We start from the raw sequence: 26,674 nt of genomic DNA, 5'->3' as shown, positions 1-26,674 counted from the left end.
CATCCACAAATGCTGTTAAAAGTGGCATCATATCAGAATACTTTATGGTGTATCACTCTGCTCCATAGATTCAAGGCTTTGCTTTTTTTTTTTTTTTTTTCTATACATTATATTTTTTGGCATTTCACAGGAAAATTACTGTTTCTACTCACTGTTTCTATTGTTATGCATACAGTATATTTTTTGTGCAGTGACCTAAACAATATCATAACAAAGCATTAGAAGAGTAAAAAAAAAAAAAAAAAAAAAAAACTATCAGTGAACAGATGGCTTTTCTATCAAAACCCGCCTCGAGCCCCGACAAGTTAAAACCAAGTTCTAGATTCGTAATGAACATCAAAACAAAAACAAAAATAAGGCAGCATTTGGCATTTCAATACGGCATATATGCTGTAGAACGCGGTATATATCCCTTTGTAACACCTGAAAGCTGTAGCGATATGCGTGCTTGAGCAGAAGCAGATGTGACACCCAGACACTGAGGGAGGGAAGTCAAGTACCAGCATGTCGCAGGCATCTTCTTAACGTGGTGTCGAGAACGCACATGTGGGAAGGCAGAAGCATGAGATCAAATAGCTGGGATGGCTGATCCTGATACTGACTGGATACTGAGTGATACTGTCTTCACCTGATAACACCATGACCCATACAAAAAAAAAAAAAAGGAAAAACTTTTAGCTTATGTGGCTGAGCATTTTGGGTAATTTCAAGACATGCCCAAAGAACAAAAAGAAGAAAAAAAAAAAAAAAGAAAGAAGAGGAGGCAACAAGCAAATAAACAAATAAAAACAAACCATTCACTTGCTGGCTAAGAACACTTTTGAACATTCAGAGGCTACAATCAGTTCCCAGTAATGTGCACGTGACAAAGGCTGAAATCTGCTCATTTGGTTTGTAGTTTCAAAAACAAGTCAGAGCACTCAGTACTTATCAGGAACATTTGTAGAGTCTTAATCCAAAACCACACACACACACACACACACACACACACACACACAAACAAACCATCTGGAAAAAGTGGCACTAATCAAACGTCGCAGAGAGCCATACCAAAAGAAACATATCAGTGGTTTTGCACATTTTAATCATGAACTAGACTTCAGCTCACTTTGCATGATTTCTAACATTTTTCCAAAGCATATTGAAAGATTTCTTCCTTCCTTTCAGATAGCCAAAGTTCTGAGATCACTTCAGTCAAGGCTCAACTTGTAGAGACTTGAAACTTTACCTCTATTGGAGGAAATGTTTTGTTGCCTTTGTTATTTGTTAGTGATGTGTTGCCATTGTGTGCTGCAGCAGGGGTTGGCGGGGCTTCATTTGGAGTCTGTACGCGGTGCTCAAAAAGCCAAATCCAACATAAACCGTCGCAATTTTTACACATGAACTCCAGACAAAGTCTGAGAACTTAGTTTAGGGGATTGTCCGATGTCGCACTTTTTCATACACAACAGGAAATGCGTTCACACTACAGGAAACACTCTGTTTAGTTTAGGCAAGGATGCTACATTTCTGTCCTCACAGACACCTCCCTCAAATGTCAGGATTTGTAATCTCTTTAGGTCATTTACATTAAATGGAATATAATTTGGCTTTTGAACTAGCAACTGAAAACAATAAGGGATTTGAAAACATCTCATTTCACTTCATAAACTGGTGAGATTTTCTGTTAATCAGCTGCTATTGTCTATGTTGCTGAGATGTGCCAAGACAACAAAATGCTCACCCTGATCGATCCCGTCTGGAGAAGCTTCACATCACTTTGATTTTCATGCAACACCAAAAATTAACTGAAGCTAAAAAAAACCAATTACAACTAATGGACTAAATCACGCAAAACCACCAATATGGCTCTTCAGGTTGCCTGCTCTGCTCTAGCTACAAAGCTGCAACACTTATGGAGAAGTGTTGGTGTTGTTTCATCTTGAGTGAGGATTTAGTTGGATAAACATCATTATGGATTAAAATCCTACAATTTTCTCTCTTTTGTGATAAGGTGATAGAAGTGATAGGTGAGGTGAGAAGGAAAATTCATTGTTTCTACAATCAGGATCCCAAAATGGAAGCATCTGGGTTTTTAACCCACCAACTGGCTTTGTTAACCTGAAAACAACCTGAGGACGCGCACTACATTCATAAAACCACTCAGACTAAACCTTTCACCAAGGACATGTTTCCATACAGTAAAGCATGCCGGCTGGAAAATGTCGCCTCGACATCTCTCAGTGCCTAAATATTTGTATCAAAAAGGACAGCATAGCAGTGAAAAGACTAAAGAGCTGTTGTGGAGGTTAGAGTGAACAGATGCGACGTGAACCGCAGACTTCATCACTTGAACTTGGAGCGCACTTGCAGGAGGGTGGGCTTCTGCTCCATGATGCGCACCAGCAGTGTGTCAATGTAGTCCTCCAAATCTCTGACCTGCGGCTTCAGTTTCTTCAGCTCCATCTCCCGCTTGGCCAGCAAAAGTTTCTGACGCTCAAACTCCGCCTTCTGCCTCTCCAGCTGTGCCTCACGTTGCACCAGCAGGTTGACCAGTTCACTGTGGGTCAGATGGTAGTATGACCCCGCTCCTTCTGTCAGTGACTGAAGACAAACAAAAACAGAAGGATAATAAGAAAGATGAATGGATGAACAGGTACAGCCCATATCTTTTCAATGCATTCGTTGCCAATGACGTTCAGGAGTTACCTTGCAGATCCAGTGTGTTTATAAAGCTTGATACTAGAGTATCAAAAGGAGTCCCTCAAGGTTCAATTTTAGGCCCCATTTTATTTTCTATTTTTATAAATAATATTGGGAAGACTGTGTTTATGTTTAAAGTGCACCTTTACGCAGATGATACGATACTGTACTCAGTTGGCTCTTCTCTGAGTCAGGCCATTTATGAGCTCCAGATTGCCTCTGAAAAGCTGCAGGCATTACTGCATGGCCTAAAGTTTGTTCTTTATACTAAGAAAACCAAATTGATGTTGTTTTCAGAACTCAATCCCAGATCTTGACAGTAGCACAGTGATGCAGTGACTAGGACTATCGCCTCACAGCAAGAAGGTCTTTGGTTTGAATCCACTAGCTGGTTGGGGCCCTTCTGTGTTAAAGCTGCATGTTCTCATTGTTCCCACATGTTTATTTTCCTCGGGCTTTCTCTCACAGTCCAAAGCCATCCAGGTTAGATTAACTGGTGATTTTAAATTGCCTGTAAATGTGAAAGGTTCTTTTTCCTGTGCGTTAACCCTTTGATAGACTGGCGACCTGTCCAGGGTGTACCCCGCCTCTTGCCCTTTGACAGCTGAGGTAGGCCCCAGTGGATGGATAGACTGATGGATACTCCCAGATCTCAAATAATGTTGGTATTCATACCATAGGATAAGACTTACTGGATAAGGAATCATCCTACAAATACAGTACATGTATATCTGGGTGGGTGATACTTAGAAGTACTTAGAAGAAAAATTTGAAGGTTAGACTTTTATTATCAGAATAGGGCCTGTCTTCATTTAGCAGTTAGAAAAACACTTGGACAGGCTCCCTTATTAAAAGTTCTCAATTATGGTGATTTTATTTGCTCTGGACTCCCTGTATCACAGTCTTTTACTTCATTTCAAATTCACTGTCCAGTACACATCCCTGTGTACTTTGTGATCTTGACAACTTCACTGGTATACTCATATTAACAAATCAAAAGGGTAAACTCCCCTTCCATCTCTCTCTAATTTCTTAACACAAACAACTGATATGATCTTCACTCTTCTAGACAGCTCCTCCTCAGGGGATCCAGGATTTGTCTTTCTGAACTTGGTAGAAATGCATTCTCTTATTTTGCACCGTGGTCATCCACCAGCTGTGGAGCTGAGGTTGCACGATCTCATTGTTCCCGCATGTTCTTTTTCCTCCTTCAGAGCACACTAAAGCTGAATGCTTTTGCCTCCCTGGGAGAGTTCAAAGCTCCAAACAGGCTTCTGTAACTGAAAAGTGCAATTGCTATTCTTAAGCTGGACTATTTTTTATTATGTTACTAGTTTGTTTAAATTTGCTTTATTTATCCAATTGTTTTTGTTGTTGTTGTTTGTTTTTAAAAACACTGTACCTTCTTCCTTTCTGTCTCCTGCTCTGCGAGCTGGCTGCTCCTTCCATGTTGGATGGTGGACTTAAGCTTCTCCAGGCCTGTGGCCAGCACTGACCGCTTCTCCTCAGTCGGCATGGCAGTGGGCAGGGGTTTCACTGGATGGGGGCTGGATGTGACAAGAGATACACACAATATACACAGTCACACAGCCACACTTGATACAACACCTCTCTCCAACTCTTACAAGTCAAGTCAAGTTTACAGTTTATATGAAGTTCTTTCGGGTGATATCAGGTGAAAAATCCAGTTGCCAAGCTGGAGGTCCACAATTCTCGGACATCTGTGACTAAAAAACAGCCAACTCTGTTCCACAATGTGCATCGTGGCTATTTCTGCACATGAAATGATGATAGACAATTCAACTGATGAAGAGGACTTTAGTTTACTGAATTGAAACCCAAGAAACCAAATTGGTATGTGGGTAAAAAATGACTCGTACTGGCCAAAGTGAGGCCATAATGAGCTGCAGGCTGACGTTACTGCCTTTTACCAGGGCAATAATTTAAAAGCGATGCTTTATTCTGAAAATCACAAACAACACAACCTTACTTTGTAAAGAACAGAGAGAAAGAAAAGGTTTCGATTTGATTCCACACGGAATGATTTTATATCACCACTGTCTCACCGCTTCGTTACAATAATTTAGATGCAAGCTAACAACCAACCACAAGCTAGCTCTCTATTCAGATCAGCTTGAAGGATCTTCAGAAACTCTACAACAACACAGGAAAGAGATTTTTCTATATCAGTGACCTACATTCACATAGGAAATCAGAGAAGACTTACTGCAACGACTTTCATTTATACTCCCAATCAGTAACAAATCTTTCTTTAGCCCAGGTACTGCAGGTTAAACCATTATGCTCAACATAACAGATTGGCCTGTGGACCTCCAGGGTGACACCAGATGTTTAAGGACTCCTTGCTTTAAGTGATTAAGACCAGAGGAGGTTAGACAGGTGTAAGATGCCTCATTTAAAGAAACAATGGTGAAAATTGAAAAGATCTTAAAACTGAGAGACTTAATTACATGCGCTGGTGCAACCAATCATGTAGAATTGTGTTAAATATGTTATTACCCGGAGGTGAAAAGGAAATGCTACCAGTGATAAAACAACACCTATTTTGTCTCATGAAAAGAAGCCTGTTTTCTGGTTGAGATTTTGGCAAATGAATGTGGCTGTGTGAGAACATTAGCTGGCCCTGTGGGGAAAATGGAGATATGTGTGCATGTGTGTTTGAAGGAAAGAAGTGTGTGGTAGGAATCAGGGCAAAATAATAACTGCTAATTGGCCTGAGGCTTTGTTTCCTCTCCCGTTACCACAGCCAGGACACACGAAAGACACCTGCAGAAGAGTTCCGTTAACACCAGTGATGCTTGTGTGTGTTTCAACAAAGTGACAAAAATGGGAAGATCACACCACAAAGATGATACCCCCTGAGATTTGGCACAGAAGAAAAGCAGGCGGAAGCAGAGCACCAGAAGGAGACTGAAGAGATGACAGGATAGAAATTTCTGCAAGTAGGATAAAAGTCCTACATCTTCACCTCTTCACTACGCACTGAGCATGTGCAACCTCACCTGTTCTGCTGATTGGCTGCCTGCTGCTGCTGCTCTGGCTCCTGCTGCACTGGCATTGGCACTGGCTTTGGCACGGTGACTTGCGCTGCACTGGGTGTCACCCTTGCTGAAGCATTGGCAAAGGGAGGGAAGGTAGAAAGCGCTATAGGGGAGCAACTATTTTCAGGAGCAAGAGAAGGAGCAAAAGAAATCAGAGAGGGAAGGTCAGGGCCTGGCTGAGACGAGGTGGAGCCCTGTATCGCACCAGGATCACTACCAAAAGAGGGTAGGAGGAGTTCATCGAAGGCAGGTGCCAGTGTGCCCTCAGACTGAGAGCGGTGTAGTGTAGCAGTCTGTGCAGCAGAGCATGTTGAGGACGCGTCGCCTAAGACCTCAGCAGCCCTCTTCAGATTGCAGCTCATGAAAAAGTCTGTCTGTGCTGCAGGAAATGCTTGTAAGTCATCTCCCATTGTGAAGCTTGGCTCAAGAGTTGTCTTCTTGTCCTGAGCCCCATGGAGGGATTCTTCAGATTTGTCAGTTTGGCTGATGTCTCCATTAGATGACTTGGATGCATTTGTGGAATCTAAGCCCAAAGCAGCATCAGGAGTTGTTTTAATATCCTGCATCGTCTCATTTGGCTCAGAGATGCTGGAACATTTGGAGGAAGAGTGAGATGCACAGGTTTGGTAAGCCTGTGAGTCGGTACTGACATTGAGACTTTGGAAAAAGCTGCTGGAGCTGTGATCCGATATCTGCCTGTGCAACTGAGCCTCATCAAAGTCTTGGCTAGGACTGTTCGTGACGTGACTGATGTTGAGTAAATCCCCAAAACTGCTAAATGGCACATGAGAATGGAGGCTAGCATCCTGCCCTCCTAAATTTTCACTCCCAAAGGGTTCATCCAGTGTAGCCTGCTTGACATCAGGGGAAGAGCTTATGATGTGTAATGATGGTAGTGTGAAGGTTTCTTCTTTATCTGGAGTGGCAGGATTTCTCACATCTGTACGATCATCTTCAAAGCCATCATTTAAATCTTTAGAAAAATCCCTTATAGAGACCTTTAATCCAGCTACACTTTTTTCTTCCTCTTCATTGTCAGACTGTGAAAAGATGACAGACTTTGGTTGTGGTTCAGAGAGTTTCGGCAACAGATCAGGGTACACAATATTAGAAATGTTAAGCGTTTGAGCGTCTGTGCCATCAGCTCCCGTCTCCTTTGTGATCGATGGAAGCGGTTGAGCAAATACTGTGGACTGCTGCGCCAAAGACCCCTGTGAAGCACTCAAATCTACCTTTTCACTATCACCATCCCCATAATCAATAACAGTTTGCTGAACATCAGTTAAAGATAGATCATTTGACCTGTCAGCAATGTCATCCTCAGATTCTGAGGGCATTTTACTTTTTACCTCAGCTGACTCAGAGGTTTTTACAAAGCCAAAGATGTTGCTTTCAGCGTCTTCAGACGAGGATGCAGAGAATTTATCAGAATAAGAGGAGACACACGAGAGGAAATCCTCTTCTGCTGAACTGCCGAGACCTGAAGAACTAGGGTCTGGAGAACTGCTGGTGAGTTGTACAGATGGGGTTTGACAAGGAGCTCGATGCATGTTCGTGTCAGGTAAGTCACTGGTAGCGCTGGTGTCTTGATTCATTTCAGTGTCAAGTTTTGGAGCGTTAGTGGAATTGTTTAAAGTTACATCGTCATGCTCGAAGCTTCTGTGTTCTGGGATTGTTTCAAGGAATTGTGGAAAAGTGTTAAGGTAATGTGTGTTAGTGTTGATCACTTGGCTGGCAAGTTGATGATGTAGTGCAGCAGTCACATTTGTGTTTTGACCAGCAGCTATTATGGCTTTATTATTACAGTGTTCTAGTAGATGATCGCTGGGTGGCTTTTGCTGTGTTTTGCAGTCTGTAGTGAGATCGTCAGGAGACTGCAGCCTGCCAGCTGCAAACGCTTCAAAGGATTCGTCCCACTCTGAATCTGGTTCCACTCTGCTAACAGACATAAATGGATTGGATGACTTCTTGAGTAATAGCGTATTCCCTTCAATAGGTGTTGGAAAAAGTGGTCTTGTCCCAGCTTCGGTGACCTCTTTGGTGTTTGCATCAGCAGCAGTGATGGAGTCCCCTGCAGCCGAGTTGCCGTAGGTCAAGACAGAGTTAGAGTTACTCGGCTGTGTAAAGAGCTGAGCTATAGGGGGCCGGGAACTGGAAAGATAGGGTAGAGGAGGCAGTGATGGTTTAAGTTGCTGAGTGGTTAGCATGTCTTCATAGAAAGGATTGCGTTGGATTAGAGAGAAGAAAGGGTTGCAGGGGGATATAGGAGGTGGTGAGGTCTGTGAGTGGATGAAGGGGTTAGTATGGTGCAGTGTTGAAACCACAGAGGTAGGATCAACAGGGGGGCCCGAAGGGCGGTGACTAGGTGGAAGAGGTGGTGGGTGGGGGTCAGTGCTGGGCTCTAATTTAGGTGAGACCACCAGGCTGTGAAAGGAAGGCACACAGTCCTCTTGATTAGTTAGGATTGTTCACACAGAATAACTACAGCCTGAAGAAGGCTTTTCTGTCTCAAATCACATCTTAAAGCTCTTCTTGCACTATTTGAATCTCAATAAAAAAGGTGCAGCCTCGTTTAGTCCTTAAAACCACAATAAATTAATTTTATAAATTGGAGCCGCCGAGTGTGCGCACACACAATTTGAAGCGTATCAAAAAGTTGGTTGATATGTGACATGACTGAGTTTAAAAATAGTATTTACCACTGTGAGAGACTGCGTAGTTAACATATCACTGTGAACACAGAGTTTGATAAGCTCAACCTCTACAGCTCATAATAGCATTTAAAAGATTCAGAGCATCATAGTAGGAAAGTCCAGCTGCTGTTATTATCCTCTACATACAAAAATGTTGATTAGCACAAATTTAAAAGGCGTTCTGTTTAGTATGTAAGATTTTTAGACACCGGTGTGCTTTAATCAAAGCAACAGCACAGAGAGAATTTCTATAAATTATAAATAGATATTATATTTTAATTGTTGACATCACCCATACATGTTTACATGTCTTCCAAAACACTCTGCAAGAAAAGTTGATGCAGCTGGGTGTGGTGATTACTCCACGCTACCTGTGCCAGTTTGGCACCTTTCTCAACACAAGTATCTAAAAGCATGTGGGTGTGTAGGCTATGAAAATGCATAGTTACACAGCCAGCAGAAAGGCACTGTGTGTACTATGGTCCAGAATAGCTGACCCCTACTTCTACGAGCAGGTGCTTACCAAGCCAATACTTTGTTTACACTCAGTACATGAAAATATTATGACACCGACTTCATTTTTTTGCCTTGGTTAAGTAAACTGATTAAAAATAAAAATCATAATTTGCAGTTAAATGCTTTTTTTTTGGAGACCTGAATTCAAGATTAATAATATATTTACTACAATTTGCTGCAGAGAGCAGTACAGAGGAAAGTACAGTAAAGCAGGTGACACCCCCAAAATAAATTACCCACTTAAGTATGTGCTTGTGTTAGAAGTGGATATAAAATATGATGGGGTTTTCTTCCCCCGCTTTCCCCCTGTCCACACACACGAAACTCACACCGATACCCTTACGCACACTCACAACCTGTAACAGAACAATGATTTTTCCAGCTCACATCATCATCTTTCCAATGAAATGAACATTATTACTGAACCGTATCACAGCGTGCACAGGGCTTAAAGTTGACAGAGCTAATTTCACAAGAGCAGCTCCCCTCCTCCATCTGCATTGCAGATACCTGCTGTAACCAGAGACTGAAACCAGGAGGGATATGTGCAAAGCTGGAAGCAACTTTTAGCTGGGATGCTGGTACACAGGAAGTAAACATCTACACCATCATTTAATCCTCTTTGAATGGGTATAATTCAAGCTTTTACTGCAATGTGAGCGTCATCGGTTTAAGCAAATGCTGGTAAGCAGCAGGTATCATGTAATGTCATGCCAAATGAGGAGCTCCCAACTAAATAGAGTGCTAATCTACAGCCAGGAGGAGACCTGTTTAACTGCTAGCCTCTGATTGCCAAAAGCTCAAGAATGTGTTTTTTAATATTTACTAAACTGAATTTTTTTCAGTTTTTTTTAAATTATTTGTTTGGCAGCAGCCACCGGGCGGCTTTAACTGTTACAGTTTGGTTGCCATGTCTAGTGGTACTTCCATGCCTGTGCTGAACACCTGTGCTCACTGGCTGTATCTGGCAACCTGCTCTAGAGATGCTAGGAGAGGAGTACAGATGGATGAACTGTTATCCATCGATAGCCAACACCTGTTTGTGTAGAGATGAAAAATAAAATAAAAGCTAACGAGACTTGGAGCACTAGAGTAGACTGAATATCAAGTACAATATACACACATCTTTTTTTCTTTTTAAATACAGGCACTGAAAGATTTTAATTATTTAATTTAATGATCTTTTGAATTAAAATGCACAGTTAAGACCTTTACCTAGTAACACTAGACCAGTTTTTTTTTTTTTTTATTAGTTCATTTATGTCACTTTCTGCAGCAGTAAAATCCAAATAAACTGTGAATCAAACACACGTTTCTGCTCTGCTGCCAAAATATCAACTTACACATCAAAAACATTCTTTGATGCCCTTATGTTTGCCAAAATAAGATAAAGGTATACGGGTCACATGCAATTACACACCTCAATCTATGATACCGGATATCTAAGCGTGCAGGTACAAACTCTCAGCGGGCACTTTTTTTGGTTGCTTTTGACCTTCATTCAAATTATATTTGTGCCAAAGTTGAATTCATCAGCCGTCTGATATGTGTCAAGCGTCTTCTCTATGATCACAGTGTGCATCTCACCTGGGTTTGCTGTGCAAATCCTTTGATCCAAACCATCCCCTTTGCTTCTCGTCAGCTGCAGCAGGGGCCCGCTCGCACTCATCCTTGGACTGACTCTGTCCCTTCACCATGTAATCACTCCTCCCATGAGAGAAAAAGTTCCTCCTCTGCTTTTTCCCCTGGATCTCCCCCTCCACCGTGGAAGTAGAGGACCACGACGCAGCTTCTGTCAGAGCAGCCTGTCCCAACTGTTCCTCTTTTTCGCCCAGCATTGGGCCACTTTTCTCCAGAGCCGCCACTATGGCGGCTTTTTCCTCTTCGTCCGGCTTGTCAAAAGACCAGCGGCGCCCATCTCCAACACCACCTTTAAGGAGGTCTGTGGAGGCATGCTGACTGAGGTTCTGTAGAGACACGGAGAGAGGCAAAGACTTCTGCAGCAGTCCCAGGCCTAAAGAACCTGCAGGTTTTCCTGAGCCTGGGGCCTGGGGCTGCACATTGTAAGAATGGCTTCCGTTGACACAAACAGTGGGCTGAGGCACTGCGATGGTGATCTCACCGGCCTCATCGCCAAACTCACATTTGAGAGACGAAGACTTGGGTGACGTGTTTGCTGTGTGCTCTGCAAATCATGGCAAGAGGAGGAAATGAAAGGAAATTGAGGAGAGAGGGAAACATGTAACTTTGCTCAATTAAACTGCCATCAGCTTATTCAGCTGATAAAGCCTTGCTGACATTTTATTGACATCCTTCACAACAGAACTGATCAGTGTTTCTGGTGGACATAGGTGTAAGAATGAATGGAAGTTTACCTGTGAATCTTTTCTGGTATAATGAGAAATCTTTGTCGTACAGCTTTCTTTCTTTCTTTCTTTCTTTCTATTTTTACTTTAAAAATGGAAAATTGTTATTATATTGATGATTACATCAGGATTTTTCTGTTACAGGTGGACAGATGGACAAACTTATACTGTAAAGAATAAAGTGATATGTATGATATGAAAACCCTCAAATGATGGAGAGAACTCTTGGTAAGCCCATGGACCTCTGTTTTTTTCCCCTTTAATTAAAACACAATAGCTAACAAATCCCTGTTCCAGCCATTATTATTTATTGCTAAATAAACCCCAATTTGCTTGTGCTCATAACTTAAACTAACTATAATCATTTGATCTGATTAGTTGTTGTACAACCTGCACAATGATGAACGACTGTGAAGCAGAAATAAACTGACTACATCTGCCTTAGTGAAGAATATTTCACTTTCGTACAACAAACCTGGGATTTCATGCTCACCTGGGCTGTTATCTGCTGTCAGGTTGCTGCTGTTACTGGGTGAGTTGGAGAGATCAGAGACCACCACACTGATACCAGCCGTGGGACTGAGGCTCCCACCCCGTGACGATGACTCGCTGCTCTCCGAGCCCAGAGAAGTGCTGGACCGAGTGTCGGACGATTTTCGCAACTTTCCCCTTAAGAAGAAGGTTCTCATCTTGCTCCTTCGGACCTCGCCCCCTTCATCGTCCTCATAATCCTCCTCTCCACCTCCATCACTAGGCAGTCTTTGGCGCATCCGGTACAAAGAGCCATACCCACTGGGCAGGACGGCCGAAGACGAGTCCTCGTCGCTGGATCTCCTCTTCCCTTTCATGCGCTCCTTCAACTTGCTGAAGGTGGAGGCGCCCTTATCTTTGATGACAAGGTCGTACATGCTAGCTGTCAGGTTGTCCCGGGTGAACTGGATGGTGACTTGAATGTCTCCCCGTTCCTTCTCCTTCTTCCCCGTCTTAGAGTTGAGCCTGTACCACCTGCAACAGAAATGAATCTGTTAGCATGATTAACATACACACTGAGTTTACCATTCTGTAGTAAAAACAAGTAGTGCTACTGCATATTCTGTGCTGCTTTTCTCTAGTTTATATCATCTTAAAGGCTTACAAATGCTATTTTCCCCCTTCCCCTTTTTCTCACAAGTTTGGTAAATGACTGATCAAAAAGAAAGGGGGAAAAAAAAAAAAGGAACAAGTGCCTGAGATGATGCATCATGCATCATATTAAAAAACAGGCCAGTGTGCATTAAAACTTTAAGGCAAAAGTTTACTAAATCTTCTAGTGCAAATTTTGTCAAAGAGAGAGCTGAAATGTTTTGGGGTTTCATTTTTAGTTTTTCAGCATAAAACTGATCAAGAAATATAAAACAGCTGGAAATAATAGCCATACTTTTCCCCCTTATGTACAGAGTTAAACTGCTTTCGTGACAAATCACATCATCAATTAATCAGCACTAACGTGAAGCCATGAAGTAATGTGAATGACTGTATTGTTATCATGAATGGGGCTAATCTGTCTTTGCACAGGGTAACAGGGTGTGTGAGTGTCTGTGACCTACTAATACACACAGCTGTGTGTCCTGACATAACACAATACCCCGGGGAGGCCCCTTGTTTTTGTTATTAGACCCGGTAAGCAAGAACAATGAAGTAAAACAACGTTCACTTCTGATTCAACAGTCAGCGCCCCACAAATACACGAAGGACTGAGCACAAAACTGCCCAATGAGACGCAGTTCTTAGAAGTGCGGTGCGCCCGTGTGGAACGGTGCCACACCGTGACTCATAGGAAAGTCTCATTTGATCTGCAGTGACTGGTTTTTAAAAAAAAATATGGGTGAGAAAAATTCCCCAGTTAGCGTGTTTAAGCTGCCAACGGGAAGTTGTCAACTCTGTCAGGAAGACAGGCCTGAAACCAGTATCTGCTTATAGATTTTTCACTTCCTCTGCTACTGGGCGGTCACACTATCATCACCTCACACCTCGACCACATCGCCTCTTTGTTCATATAAGCATTTTGATGCTGAGGGGTACAGAGGTGGCCAAATTTCATATTCAACCATGAATTCCAGGTTAAACAGAATATCCATATTCAAGCATTAGGTTTGGAGGGGCTCCACAGAAATACTTTCTTTGGAAAGTAAAGAACTCGGTTGCTTCGTGAACGACTACAATGTTCTGTTCTGTTGAGCCAACAAGAAAATCTAAATGTCATGCTCTGGAAACTCAAACGTGCAACTGAAGAAAGTTACAACAGAGCTTTAAGTATCAAAGGCAAAACATGAAAGCTCCTGCATGAAAGAGAACGGGGACTACCCCACTCGTGTGGGAGAAAGGAACCTCACACACTCGCTATCTTAGAAACCCAAATGCTTTTTATTTACCACCCCTCACAGGAGCCCTTCCTTTTTTCTCTAAGCTTACACTATGACTCTGCAGAAACACTGCAGTTGAAAATGAACACAACGTGTCACAATGCAGACACTGGAAAATTGAAAATAAACTTGTTGTTTGTCACATTGTGGACCATGTTACAGTACATCAGGCAACTATTTGCTAAAATTGTTTGTTGAATTCAATTTGTGTGGTAACCTCTGTGTGTCAATCATTATGTGATTTTAATAAAAACAGATCATCTGAATTCATATTATGTATTTACAAAGCCAACCTTCTTTATGTATTCCACTTATCCTCTGTTTTCTTACCACAGTGTAAAAGATTGTTTCAACAATCATGGGAAGCTTTTCAGCTTGTTTGCATTTCTGTAAAGCAACAGTAAATTTCATTGACCCAATTATAGACTAGTGCAGAAATGGTGGGAGGGTAGAGGGTGAAGCCAACAGTGTGCTTTAGCCAAAGTCCTTATAGAAGCAAGTCTTGTCACTTGGCAGCCATCTTGAAACACTTCCAGCTACTTATTTAGGAAGTTATTTTGAAGCATTCTTTAAAGTAACTTGAATTTCAATGATCAATACAGGGTTCGGGCAAGAAAAAAAAAATTCATAGTCCGGTGGTATCAAAGGATCGGACGGCTGGCTATTGGACGACCGCTTGCTAGTGCTAATATCCGCGCCCACTAGCTAATCGTGGTGATAGCGATAGTGAACTGCTGGCATTCTCAGACAGACACAGCACCGGGAGATCAACCACTGGCTAGAACCCTGCAAAAGTATATAAAAACGTGCATGTATAGAATTCAGTCAAACACGATATAAAGATTTAAAAGATTTTTGTCACACTGGAAATTAAACCATCATCTTTGGTGCTGCAGAATTCTCCCTTAGACTTTCAGGATTCTTTGAGCGCCTCGTCTCTGGTTTAGCATGCTGTCATGCTGATATTGTGTAGACCTAAATATTTTAAAGCTTGGTAAAATTATTTTTATGAAAGCCAGGCAGCTTTATTTTTGAAGTATCTCCACAAAATAGTCAAACTGAAGTTTAAAGTTTAAGCTTTAATGTTATGATAGAGATAAACTGAAATAAGATAATATGAAATAAGAAGAAATCTAAATTACAGTTAAGACCTGATTACATTAGAACACACGTATGTAAAGTATTGGAAGTTAAACCTATTAGCAAAACTACATGTTTGCTACATACATGCTAATGTTCCAGTTATTATTTGATAGCAAACAAACATGCCTTATTTTTTTTAAACCTTCCTAAGTATTGTTTTTTTTTTTTAAATAAAGATTAAATCACTGAATTTATAACTTAAATACAAACATTAGAAAATTCAGGTTCCAAATGGTCTATCAGTTTCCAAATGCAAACAAGCACTTGGACACTATTAAAAGTAAAAAGCTGTCCAAATTCTTTCAGCTCCAATTAAATAATCACTGTGACTGTTCTCCCCTCTCTCGATTATGTTGCAATAAAGGTTAACATGCAGGCAGTGGTCCATCAGGCACTGCTATAAGTCTGGGCACACCTGGTGAAGGAAAACTAAATCTCAGTGACATTTGGATGGTTAGTTAAGTTGGGCTAGCTGACGTATAATGATATGCTACCTCGTGGCACTTCATTACATGTTTATCACTACAGAGCTGTCACTAAGGTCCTGCTCAGCAGAGATGAATGCAATGCAGAAAGCATGGACAAAACGTCTGAGACGACTCCATCCACAACAAGAGAAGCACTCAGATCTCAGGCAGCTCACTCTCTGAACTGTATCTAATTTTATTAAGTATACATTCATTTAGTTTTCTTTGCTGTTTTGAAACATACTTTGCATTTCTGTAAAAATCCAATAATGGCAGCATAACAGATGTTTACCTTGATTACAAAGACATTATGTAGGAGCAGGTGATGGATAATTAGCACTGTTCTGTAAATAACTGGGCATGAATAACTTGAGCTTATTATATAATATACTACAGTATATTTCTAACTAACGGCAGCTCATTATCTTTCTCTTGACAAAACTTTCTTTAAAGACAGAACATATTTTGGGGTCAACTTAAAGGAAAGCAGATATGAAATATAAAAGTGAGGTGGATGCAGACTATTATGTGATATTTAGAATCCCCATACAGCAGTATCATTTCCTAAAAGCTGTCAATACAAAGACCGTAGAAATTTAATCATAGTTTTTTGACCTTGAAGAAGAGGTCATAGGTCAAGTGTGACATCCATCCATCCATCCATTAGACAACGCACACCACAGTTGAAAGAATCATAGTTTATGAGTTATAAAGTTTATTGTTAATTTTTGACCAATAAATCATTAAGTTGACCTTGAAGACCTCGGTGGATGTAACACAAAGCTTAATGGATTGTTAACATGACTCCACCCCGGGGGGGGTTCTTTATTCAAAGAGCAAGGTGCATAGCACTGCAAAAAGTTAACCTTTTAACCTGGAAACTGGGTCGTTATCATTACTTAACAAGCTAATAAAGAACAAATGCTTAGCCTATTAGCTGAACATACGCATATGATCCAAATTAGCCCATCAGCTTGCAAAGATCCATCAACCCAGAGCACAAAATATACCAGGAGTCAGTTTTAGATCAAAATGTTGAAAAATTGAAACACCACAGTGAAAAAAAAGCAGATATTCAGAATTCAGAGTTAAGAGGCGTTGCCCCACTGGCATTCCTACAATACCAGGCCACAAATATGATAAAAAAATCTAAACTATTCTGTGTTTGAGAAAAAGTTGATGTCCTGGTGACTGTGGAGCAGGACTGTCAGGCTGATAAAATAAAGCCAACATACAATCATCTAAAACGAGTCATAATTCCAGTTTGGTTCAAACCATCTTCCGTTTGATTACAGAGGAAAAGAGACAGGAAAGTTCGTTCTAGCAACAACACTGGCGTAATTGTAGGCTGCAGCGAAGAAATAACACAAGCCACATAACTGACTGCACAGCCTGTTACATAATCATCATCATCCTGCCACTGACCTCAAGTTCAGCCCTGAAAACACGGTAACACCCAAGAAGAATGTCCCTGAAAACAATTGATAAACCAGCTCCTAAAAGCACAACTCGGAGCGTCGCAACTAATGAGCAGGTGGAGCTCAGTGGACGGGAATGTTTTTCACAACAACCATCACACCTCGCACAAAGTAGGCAACAATGGAAATCTGCCACGTGAGCACGTTGTTTTCATTAACTGAACCAGATATCATTCACACACGTGAAAAGACGTAGGAGGGAGCAACACTCCAATGAAGCAAGCACACACAGCCTATTAGCCTGGGTATCATGTCTCTATATTTGCTGAATGATGAGTATGAGGCTGAATTATTCTAATCCTGATAAGGTATTTACATTGGCGCATTTCATTAAGTCAAATCCTGTTAAGGGATTATGGAGCTACGTGTCAACAAAGTAAATTCCTCAGCTCTGAACTTGTCTTTTCTCTTTTTTTTTAATGTTGTGAGAGATTCAAGCCAGCACAGATTTTTGTGTGGGCCTTTTCTCCTGTCAGTAATATTATATACCAGTGCTGCTACCTCAAATGCCTGTTAGGTGTGGATTTGAATTTCACATCGATGTGCCAACAATAGTATCAGTCCTCCTCCTGGCACATTAGCCAAGGTGGGGTTCACATTCCAAACACAGGACCGGGGAGCTATGTAAGGTTTTCTCAGGGATACCTACAAGCAAAAGCTTTACTACTACCATTATCACATCGCACTGCTGGGATTATAATTCATTAGTATATGTATATGCCTTTCTCTGAGCCTGCCCTTGTGCCTTTGCCTTCTCAAAAACACATTTATAAGTGGTCATATAAAAATAATGAGAGTGAGAAACTGGCCTCTTCTGACACAAACTATTTCTGCTTCAGAGGAAGTTGCAGAATAGTTTAAGGCCTATTGTACGTGCACCTGTTCTTGCGTAATGCATGACTAGGCCTAACAAGAATAAATATGAATACAAGTAAACACACAAGAGGCCTAAATACAGAAACTGCAACACAGACAAAAGCAGCAGCCTACATTTTGTAGCCCACATACTCCAGCAGAGCACAGCCTATTACTGAAGAGGAGCCAGTTTCCCAAAAGCATCATCCCACACAGAAACTGTACAGATCGCTAAGGCCTTCGTGCTGAAGCATTTTTGCTTCTAAGCATCAAGTGAAAAACTAATGAAGACAACAGCTATTTTTGGACCCAAATGTTCTGCCTGTTTTTGGAACTTGTTTCAGTTTACACAAGTTTTTATTCTCGTTAAAAAAAAAAAAATGCCATTCCAGAGCTGCAGAGCGTAACAAAGTATCTGCTTCCCCATCTTGGAAAAACAGGAAATCACAACACTCCGCCCCATCCCAGCATGATACCATCACCTCATCTCCCTGATCCACCACACAGCAGACAGGAAGATGTTCTCTTTCTGAAGTTGCTGTCTTATTGCAGGCTTCAACTTACAGGCTATATGTTAATCCCTAGAAACCACACTTCAGGGCAGACGAGGGCTGAAATTACAGCACAAGTAGGCTGTCAAACCATTTTATCCAGTATGTACTCAGGCTCTATGGGGCTCTGTGAGCCTCTATGGAATCAGGGCCAGACACAGGAGTGAAATGAAACCAATGCCAATGGCGTACAAGCTGTGAAACTTAGCAGCACATGATTTAAGGTTGTATGTTTAAGGTTGTATCGCTTATCTAGCAGAGGCATCGGAGGGTTTCGGTTTCAGTGGGGCTCGAAGTACTCTCCATGGGCATGAGTGCAGGGCGCATCTTGCACTACAACTTCAGAAAACACAGGCAAGTGAAGAAACCTCTGTCACCTCTCTAACACTGTCAGATTTAGAAATGAGGCTAACAGCTTTTCTAGCAGCTCTAGAAGGCTGTGCTCACGCTAACGACTTCAGCAGATGAGAGTCCAAAGTATTTTTAAAACAAACTGCCAGTTGACCAAACCCTGCAACACACTGCAAACTGCGGCATTACAAACATAATGCAAAAACACAGGGTTGTCCTTTTAATTATACTCGGTGATAAATCTTCATCAAGGCTCAGTTCTGGTGTCGATGTGGATTTTCTGATGGAAACAAAAATAACAAAATAGTAGATTAGTTCATTTCTGATACCAACTTATATTATACGCAGAACGATGACTGCCATACATAATCCTATGTATTGCAAAGCTTTGATTGGTCAACCATTTATCCAAAATGATGAAAAGAAATTGAGCAGAAAGGTCACAAACCATGAACAATTACAACCAAAAGTGCAGGACATAGTGCAAAAAAAATACAGCCATCAACGATTACACAAAGACCCTCAACAATGACAGCAGACCATCGCCTCAATATGTCGGTATGCATTAAAAAAAAAGGGGGGTAAGTAGTGTTGTTCATTTGTGTTACCAACTGGACACTTCCCATGACACTTTCCCAAATTAATTAGGCCAACAACCCCTTCAGGAGTACTATGGGTAACACCGGTAATACGGCCTAGATACCTGCTTCATCAGCAGAAGAAGCAGACAGGCTGCAAGATCCAGACCACATTCCACATCTGGATGCTATGAGCAAAACCTACCCACCAACTTTGCTCCTAATACTTTAAAAACCACATATCCACAGATACGCATCACGGATCAATAAGTGATAAACAAACCTGAAATATAAAAAACTAGAAATTTGCCAACCAAAGCAGGCAAATTCTAATAAGGGATTAGACAGATATGCCCCAGCATATTAAAAAAATACAAACGACAAAGAAAAGCAAATGCAGGTTACAGAATACAAGTGCAGATAATGTTACTACATTCTGAGACTACAGCAAATAACACACTGTAATCAGTTTTCAAGTTTGATCTGGCTGACTGAGGTTCTAATATGCAAGGCCATGTTGTGAGAAGTCCAAGAACTCACAGTGCAAAGGATACAAGGTTCTTGCTACCTTTGTCTAGCTGGAGTCTGCCAGTTTGCAGAGATTTATGTACAACAACCACTGATAAATAGCTTAAGTAGTAAATAAGTGAGAAACTAATGAGAAGAAAATGAGGCTAAAGTGCTAAGGCTTTCAGGACTGGGGAACACACTGAAAGACTTGGTACAACTTTTCCCTATCAACTTGATTTCTCTGCTGATGTGACTGCTTAATTCAACGGTGACACTCAACAAGAAAGCAAGTGGTATTCATTACAGATTAACTTACATTATCTAAGGCCTTAAATGACCTTAGTTTTATCACATCAAGGCTTATTACCTTCATCACAAAAAAATAAAATAAAAATCAAGGGATTGTTTATACTGGGCTGTATGTATGTTTACATACAGCCCAGTAAACTTAAGGGATTCCTCATGATCCCAAATTTAACAAGAATGTTGGCTTTTCTGGTTTTAAAGTAGGATATATGAAACAGCAAAATAGGAGGCTGTGGGATCATACTCAACTTTGATGAAAAGTAAGCATTAGACAGGCAGGTACCCTCTGCCTCTATTATTAACTACCATATTACATAATATGTCAGGTTATCAGCAGCTTGTGGGCACATTGCTAATACTGGACAATAGCTAGCCTAGCATCACTTTACAGTGATTTTATATTAGCGTGCTAGTTAGCTGCCAAGCTAGACATACATACAGGAAGAAAACCAAGAAAGGTCAGGCTGCCACATTAGCTGACCTAGATTTGGAAGCATGTCTACCTCATCAAGCAATTGTGGCCTGCTAACAGCAGCGATCCTCTTTGTACGTCTCCTCCTCTTTACTTTATGGATTTCTAGAATAAAACCAGATGGTCTGATGAGATATTTGTGACGCAGTCACGCTGCCTCTACGTGACTCAGGAATATAACCCTCCAACGACCAGTTAAACGTGGGCTGCTGCATACCCTGCTATCTGGATCATCTTTACAGAGGATTATCTGAAAAATAACTATGGAAAATGTTTTCAGAAAGCCATGCTACATTTATATTATCTAGGATGACATGTCAGGTCACGCCTGCAGCTACAAAAAGTCTGTCAGGATTTTTCTGGATGTACATCTTTCTACCTCTCTCTCTCTCTCTCTCTCTCTGACACACACACACACACACACAAATAAATGTACACACTGTCTTCCTGCCTCACTCAGCAGATAGATGTTCAGCTCTCAGGCCTGAAACAGCATCACAGATTTTCTTCCTACAGATATACAACAGGACTGGGGGACTGAGACAGAGAGAAGAAGTAGTAAAGCACCAACTCTAAATATATGATATGAGCGCAACAACAAACAGTCAACCAGTAAAGACTCACTGCCCTGAAGCAAAAAAAAAAAAAAGAGCTGAAATGTAAAATTATCCCCTTGGGAAGAAACTTGATTACAAAGGAAAACTGAGGATTGATTATTTAGCAAACCCCCCCCCCCAAAAAAAATGAATTTTGTGTTAGAAACATGGGTTCCTTGCTATGTAGGCTGCTCTGGCAGGGTTTCTGCAGCTTCCTCCTGACAGACCCAGTAGGGGAATTCACCCAACGCCCACCATTCCAGTAATCTGCTCTGCACCAGTAATTCAACATGCAAATATATGGTGGCCCCTCTTTTGAGGGAAGCTCCAGCTCTGTCTTTGTCTCATAAAGAAATTACTGACAAAGGAATATGTTAAATATGTTTTTCTAATTTATTTCATTGCTAACTGTGAATATGAACTGTGTCCTTGAATATTCTTACAGAGTTATGCAGTACTTCTCTAAAAATGTTAGAGAGCCCAGACTATTTATTAAGTGTTTGGAACTGACTCAGTTTTTACTGTAAGCAACAATTTTATTTTCACTATAGATTAATGATTTCAGTTTTCAGGACCATATTTTTTTTTTCACCTTTTTTTGGTCCAAACTCCAACATTTTCAAATAACATAGCATATTAAAATAAATAAAGCAAATCCGATTGTAAAAAAAATGTATTACCAATACCGGTGTCTTGAATTAGGAAAAAGTACTCAACACTGTGCTTTTAGTCCTAAATGTGTCATTTTGTTCACTTCAATAAATTTAATCCTTTTTTAAATAGAATAATTCATATAATAAATTTACACCACCAAACATTAGGTTTTGATCACTGAGGTTAATTTGTTAAGCTAGCAATACCTAGCAGCATCCTCATGAGTTTCATACAATAATATACTATAGCACTTGTACTGCAGCATTGCGCGAGCCATTCCTGGTAATTTAATTGACTAGGTAAAAACTTATAAACTTCAAAATCCACACAGCAGAATGAAGCATCGAATGCAGCTTTTCTGACCTTTATAAGGAATGATGTAGCTAATTTGTTTAATGGCTCGTTCCTTGACCTTGAAGTAACAATTGTGTCTCGTCTAGGTAAACAGTAAATCAGACATATCGATGTTAACGATAAACACACGGTTAAATTCATTCCTAACACTTCTGCTCTTCTATTACTGGTTTTAAAAAGGCTAACACTCCCCTTAAGTCAAAAGGCTCAGCTCAAAGTGAAGTCCTGAGTCAGTAGTTAAATTGCAAGTCATTTATTGATTGTGCCAAAGTTCACAAGTCGAGTCAAATGTGCAGAATTAACTCATGGTGTCCAATATAACTACATCCAAATTTAAAGCTCATTCCTCATTTCCACTGACTGACTGGAACATGCTGATTCAGAAGTACACTGTATGGAAAATGATGAATCTCACAGACAATAAAAGTCAGAAGAAAGGTAGCAGAAATATACGGCATGGAGCTCTATATCACTGTGAAGCTTCCACCTCCTCCAAAGGGCTTTATAAATATTAGAAAGACGCTCACCTCGCTCCTTAAGCTCTACTAAGACAACTATGACACTGCGGTCACTGAGCAACTCCACTCAGTGCATTATTCTGTCTTTTCACATGTCAAATTTCATGTCAGTCTAAAAGGAAAGTCACATTTACTCTTGCGTCATTTGCATTGAGTTAATGAATTGGTTCTCCATCCACCCTCACGTAGGCAGTTAATTAATTGTACTTTCAGTATGCTTTTATTATCAGATCTTTCTGCCATCATTTGTTTCCTTCTAGGTTTGATCATCATCCAAATAAAGCTCAACCAAAACAAACAGCAAGCCTGAGGAGCCATTATTAGTCTACGATAATAAATGCTGACTGAAGAGAAATTATACCGGACTTTCGGTCATGGTCGTGCTTTTTGTTTTAACATTTCTCAAATGTACGGTCGCCTAAATCTGTATCACCACTCAAGGCGGGATTCAAATCTCAATACCTGACTCGGGAGCTGAGCCAATATGACTGAACTCTATGTTTTATCGCATCAGTTGTTTCTTTTCAACAAGTAAAGTTACATAAAATTATCAAACTGATGAGAAAAAAATTCTCCAAAACAAGGTCCCGACAATTATTGAGTGAGGTATGTTAAGAGTCAGCCACTGACTTCTGCTGAAGTTGATCATTAGTTATGATCACTGGTATGGACCACAGTGGTGTGTACAGTACTGTACAGCTACAAAAAATGCCAAAGATAACAGTTTGACAGATATAAAATAGTATTCTTGCACCAACAAAGTGATTCCCAAAGACCTATTAGCTGAAAACTTATCTCAGCGTGGTGGGCAGTGTGTCCTTAAAAAATGTTGAGAAAAGAAGAAGCAGTAAGCCTTAAAGAAATATCTACAGCACACGAGCAGTATCTGTTCTTCAGTTGAGCCAGTTCACCAAAGCCTAAAGGCCTCAGTGGAAGGGTGGCTGTCAAGAAGCCATTATAAGGGAAAAGGAACAGTACCAAATTATACAGGAACTGGAGGGAGTGAAAAATCCGTGGCTGATGAAGTGATGAATTCAAATTTGACATTTCTGATTCAAATCATCATTAACGTGTATGAGGAAGTCAGGGCAGAGGTACAACAGTGAGTTTCTACAGCCATCTGTAAAACACGGTGGAGGCTCTGTCATGTTTGGAGCTGCATTTCAGCCAGTGGTGCTGGAGATCTTGTCAACATTGATGGAATTATTAACAGAGAAAAGTACCATCTGATTTTGATCCACCATTCGTAAAACATCTGATTGGCAACACTTTCATTTTTCAGCATGGCAATGATCCCAAACACAGTGCCAATGCAGTAAAAGCATACCTGGGTAGAAAAACACAATGAAACACTATCAGTCATGGATCAGCCTCCCCAAAGCCCGGACCTCAACATTGCTGAAGCAGTGTAGGATCATCTCGACAGAGAAGAGCTTTGAATGTCCTTCAAGAAGCCTGGAGAAATATTCCTGAAGACTGCTTAAAGAAATGACAAGAAAGCTGCCTCAGAGAGTTCAGACTGTGAAGAATAAAGATCATCATTCCAAATATTGACTTTCAAGTTCGTTAGCATCGTACAAACCCTCTGTTTGCCTTATATACACTTTCTGCATCTGTGTTTGCACATTTCAAAATAGCTGCACCGATCTCCCTTTTTATAAATAAGGGGTAGCTCAAGACTTTTGCACAGTACTGTATTAGAATCTTTAGTTAGCTAATCAGTAGTTGATTTGATGATATTTGGCTAAAATGTTAGACAAAGCTCTTGTGTAAGCATTAGTTTGAATCAAACTTTAAACACTGATGCCCTTGAAAAATTCAGTAAGTTTGGCAGAAAACACATTAATATGCAGAAAACTAATGTAGCAAGCACACAGTACTTATCTCAGAAAGAGAATAACCTTTACCCTTTAATGGCCAGTATCTTTTACAACTTCTCGCTTCATTGGTAAAGAAGAGGATTGGATCTGAGAGCTCTGAAAGCACTGAGAGATACAGTAGGTTCTGGCATTATTGCAACTGACAACAATAAAAATATATTAACAGACTTATGCCTCAACATCTTACGTTACCACCTGCATTAAGTAGCATAAAAGGAGCAGTTCCTCCAAACTGTGTCGTTGGATGCTCTTCATCCAACTACACATTTTTGTTGTGAGTAGCAAGAGGTTAACCTGCATTGGCCGTGACAGGTGCTGCCTGCTAACGACCAGTGAACATTCACCGAATACCACGTGAAGACACTGAATGTACCACAGCACCAAACTGCTGACACATCATCATCATCACAGGCTGCCTCTAACCTTCAAGTGACCAGCTCCAACAGGGCCGACGGGAGGGGACTCGTTCGCCTTTAGTCTCAGATTCATGGCTCCATTTGAGTGAAAGCACAGTCAGGTCAGGTGGTAGTCAGTTCTATAAAACTGCTTTACATTAAACAGAAGCTAAAGAGAACGAAGAGACATTTTGTTTACCCACATGACAAAATATCCCATCTCTCAGTGGGGTGTCAGCATGATAGGGGCAAGATCATGTACCAGCTCTGAGCAGCACTTACTGCTACTGTCAGATTTGATGTTTGGACCTGAGCAAAAATGAGGTCCTGGTTGGGTTGATGAGAAGTAAAAGTGAAGTTCAGCAAATTTTGGAACAGTAGCTGGAGAACTTAAAGAAAAGGTTTGCTGCCACTGCCTTTGAGCTAACAGTGCAAACCCCATCATTTCTCTCTCTAAGTGCTATACGTCATCATTGCTCAACCTCAATCCAAATACATTTAGGATTATTCTCTTGAGGTGCTGAAAGGTGTTATCACAAAAAAAGTTATTGTATCCATGGTTAGAAAGATGCAATAAATGCCGTCTTCTCTGACCATGAAAATAAACAAAAGTAAAGTGTAGGATCATAAATAAGACTCCTCCAAAGATTTATCACTAGGCTTCCTGCTGTGGAGGGTGGGGCTTTTGTGACACAACATGTTATGCTAAAAATACCTTGAAGCTTTGGGATCATGAAACTGTTGGTTAATCCCTGGATTTGGGACAAGCATTAATCCCCACCACCCCCCCCCCTATACGCCATGCCACAGCCACGGGGAAACAACATTTTTAAGAAGCCACCACAAACATCTGATGTAAACACTGTGGAGGAGGTGAGGTTTCCAGAAGTTGTAGGGGAGCCTTGAGGCTCAGCGAGAGGTGCGACTGTGCTCAGAGTTAGTTTGGTGTATCTGTGGGAGGAGGGAGGGTGTGTCTGCAGGGCCCTGATGCAGCACCAGAGATTTGACAGCTGTGTTTGTGTCTCACAACAAACTGTGTCGCGAGTGAAACAGGACAAACGCGGACTGGAAAAGAGAAACTCCCTGGCTGCTTCAGTGTACATGGGAAAACAGAAAGAAGCATATTCACGCAGTATTTCGCAACATTGTAGCAGGTTTTCGTACTGAAAACAAACACACACACGCACACACGCACACACACACACACACACACACAACTACTACAAGCATAGACAGTTGAACTTACTCGTTTTTCACGTATCTACTCTCGAGAAAGACTTTATCTAGCGGGATCACAGCCTGTCCGAGAAACACGTCCAGCCCAATGAGCGCCCTGTGCATCACCGTCAGGATTAGCTCGTTGCTTCCAGCCGGGTATCCGCTCTGCCCGCCGTTCTCCAGCACACCGGGCAGCAGCTCGAACGAGCACTCCTCCTTCCACTCCGGCTCGGTGGTCTTCTCCGCCACGCCGGTCGAGTATTTCTCTTTCCCGAGCTGGATGATGGTGTACACATCGCTGGTTCCGTGCTTGCCCTTGCCCCGTAAGCCCCTGCCTCTCAGAACCGTCACCTGAACGTGTGTCGGTACCCATTTGTGGTCCTCCTGTACGTTTAGCGAGGACATGTCCCTCCCCAGACAGACAGACCGACAAACCGACCGGCTGCGCACACCGAGAGAGAGGAGGTGGTGGTGTCCGCCGCTTCCTCCCGGTTCTGGTTGTGCACAGTCACATCAGCTCCGGGGTCGGCGGGCGGTGCCGCATTATGGCCGTCTGGCGTCTCTGCAAAGTTCCCGTGGTTGCCGGTTTTGTGCCCTAACTGCTCCTGCGTTTCGGCAGTCTGCTCT

General features: G+C 41.4%; 1 protein-coding gene across 2 annotated transcripts; it reads right to left on the bottom strand.

Annotated features, from left to right (window-relative positions):
* Nucleotides 1–82: 82 nt before the first annotated feature.
* Nucleotides 83–26,674, bottom strand: rab11fip5a (RAB11 family interacting protein 5a (class I)). Of its 2 annotated transcripts, XM_030719472.1 has the most exons (6): nt 26,076–26,673; nt 11,813–12,324; nt 10,541–11,138; nt 5,706–8,168; nt 4,085–4,229; nt 83–2,583 (listed from the first exon to the last, which is right to left on the bottom strand). In XM_030719472.1, exons 1-6 carry the CDS (start codon nt 26,450–26,452, stop codon nt 2,326–2,328), a joined length of 4,353 nt encoding a protein of 1,450 aa, XP_030575332.1. In that variant the 5' UTR covers nt 26,453–26,673; the 3' UTR covers nt 83–2,325. The 2 variants fall into 2 exon arrangements, with proteins under 2 accessions (XP_030575332.1, XP_030575333.1); XM_030719473.1 differs by lacking the exon at nt 5,706–8,168 and having other exon boundaries at nt 26,076–26,674.

Source organism: Archocentrus centrarchus, chromosome 22 (genome assembly GCF_007364275.1).
Source record: "Archocentrus centrarchus isolate MPI-CPG fArcCen1 chromosome 22, fArcCen1, whole genome shotgun sequence".
In the NCBI taxonomy this organism is placed as follows: Eukaryota; Metazoa; Chordata; class Actinopteri; order Cichliformes; family Cichlidae; genus Archocentrus; species Archocentrus centrarchus.
The sequence above is the reverse complement of the archived record's forward strand: the minus strand, read 5'-3'. Positions and strand labels throughout refer to the sequence as shown.

Coding starts and splice junctions, on each gene's coding strand:
- rab11fip5a (XM_030719472.1), bottom strand. CDS start 26,452: ATGTCCTCGCTAAACGTACAGGAGGACCACAAATGGGTACCGACACAC. Junction 11,139..11,812: donor GACAGCAGATAACAGCCCAG/GTGAGCATGAAA, acceptor CATGATTTGCAG/AGCACACAGCAAACACGTCA. Junction 2,584..4,084: donor AGGAGACAGAAAGGAAGAAG/GTACAGTGTTTT, acceptor GTTTGTCTTCAG/TCACTGACAGAAGGAGCGGG.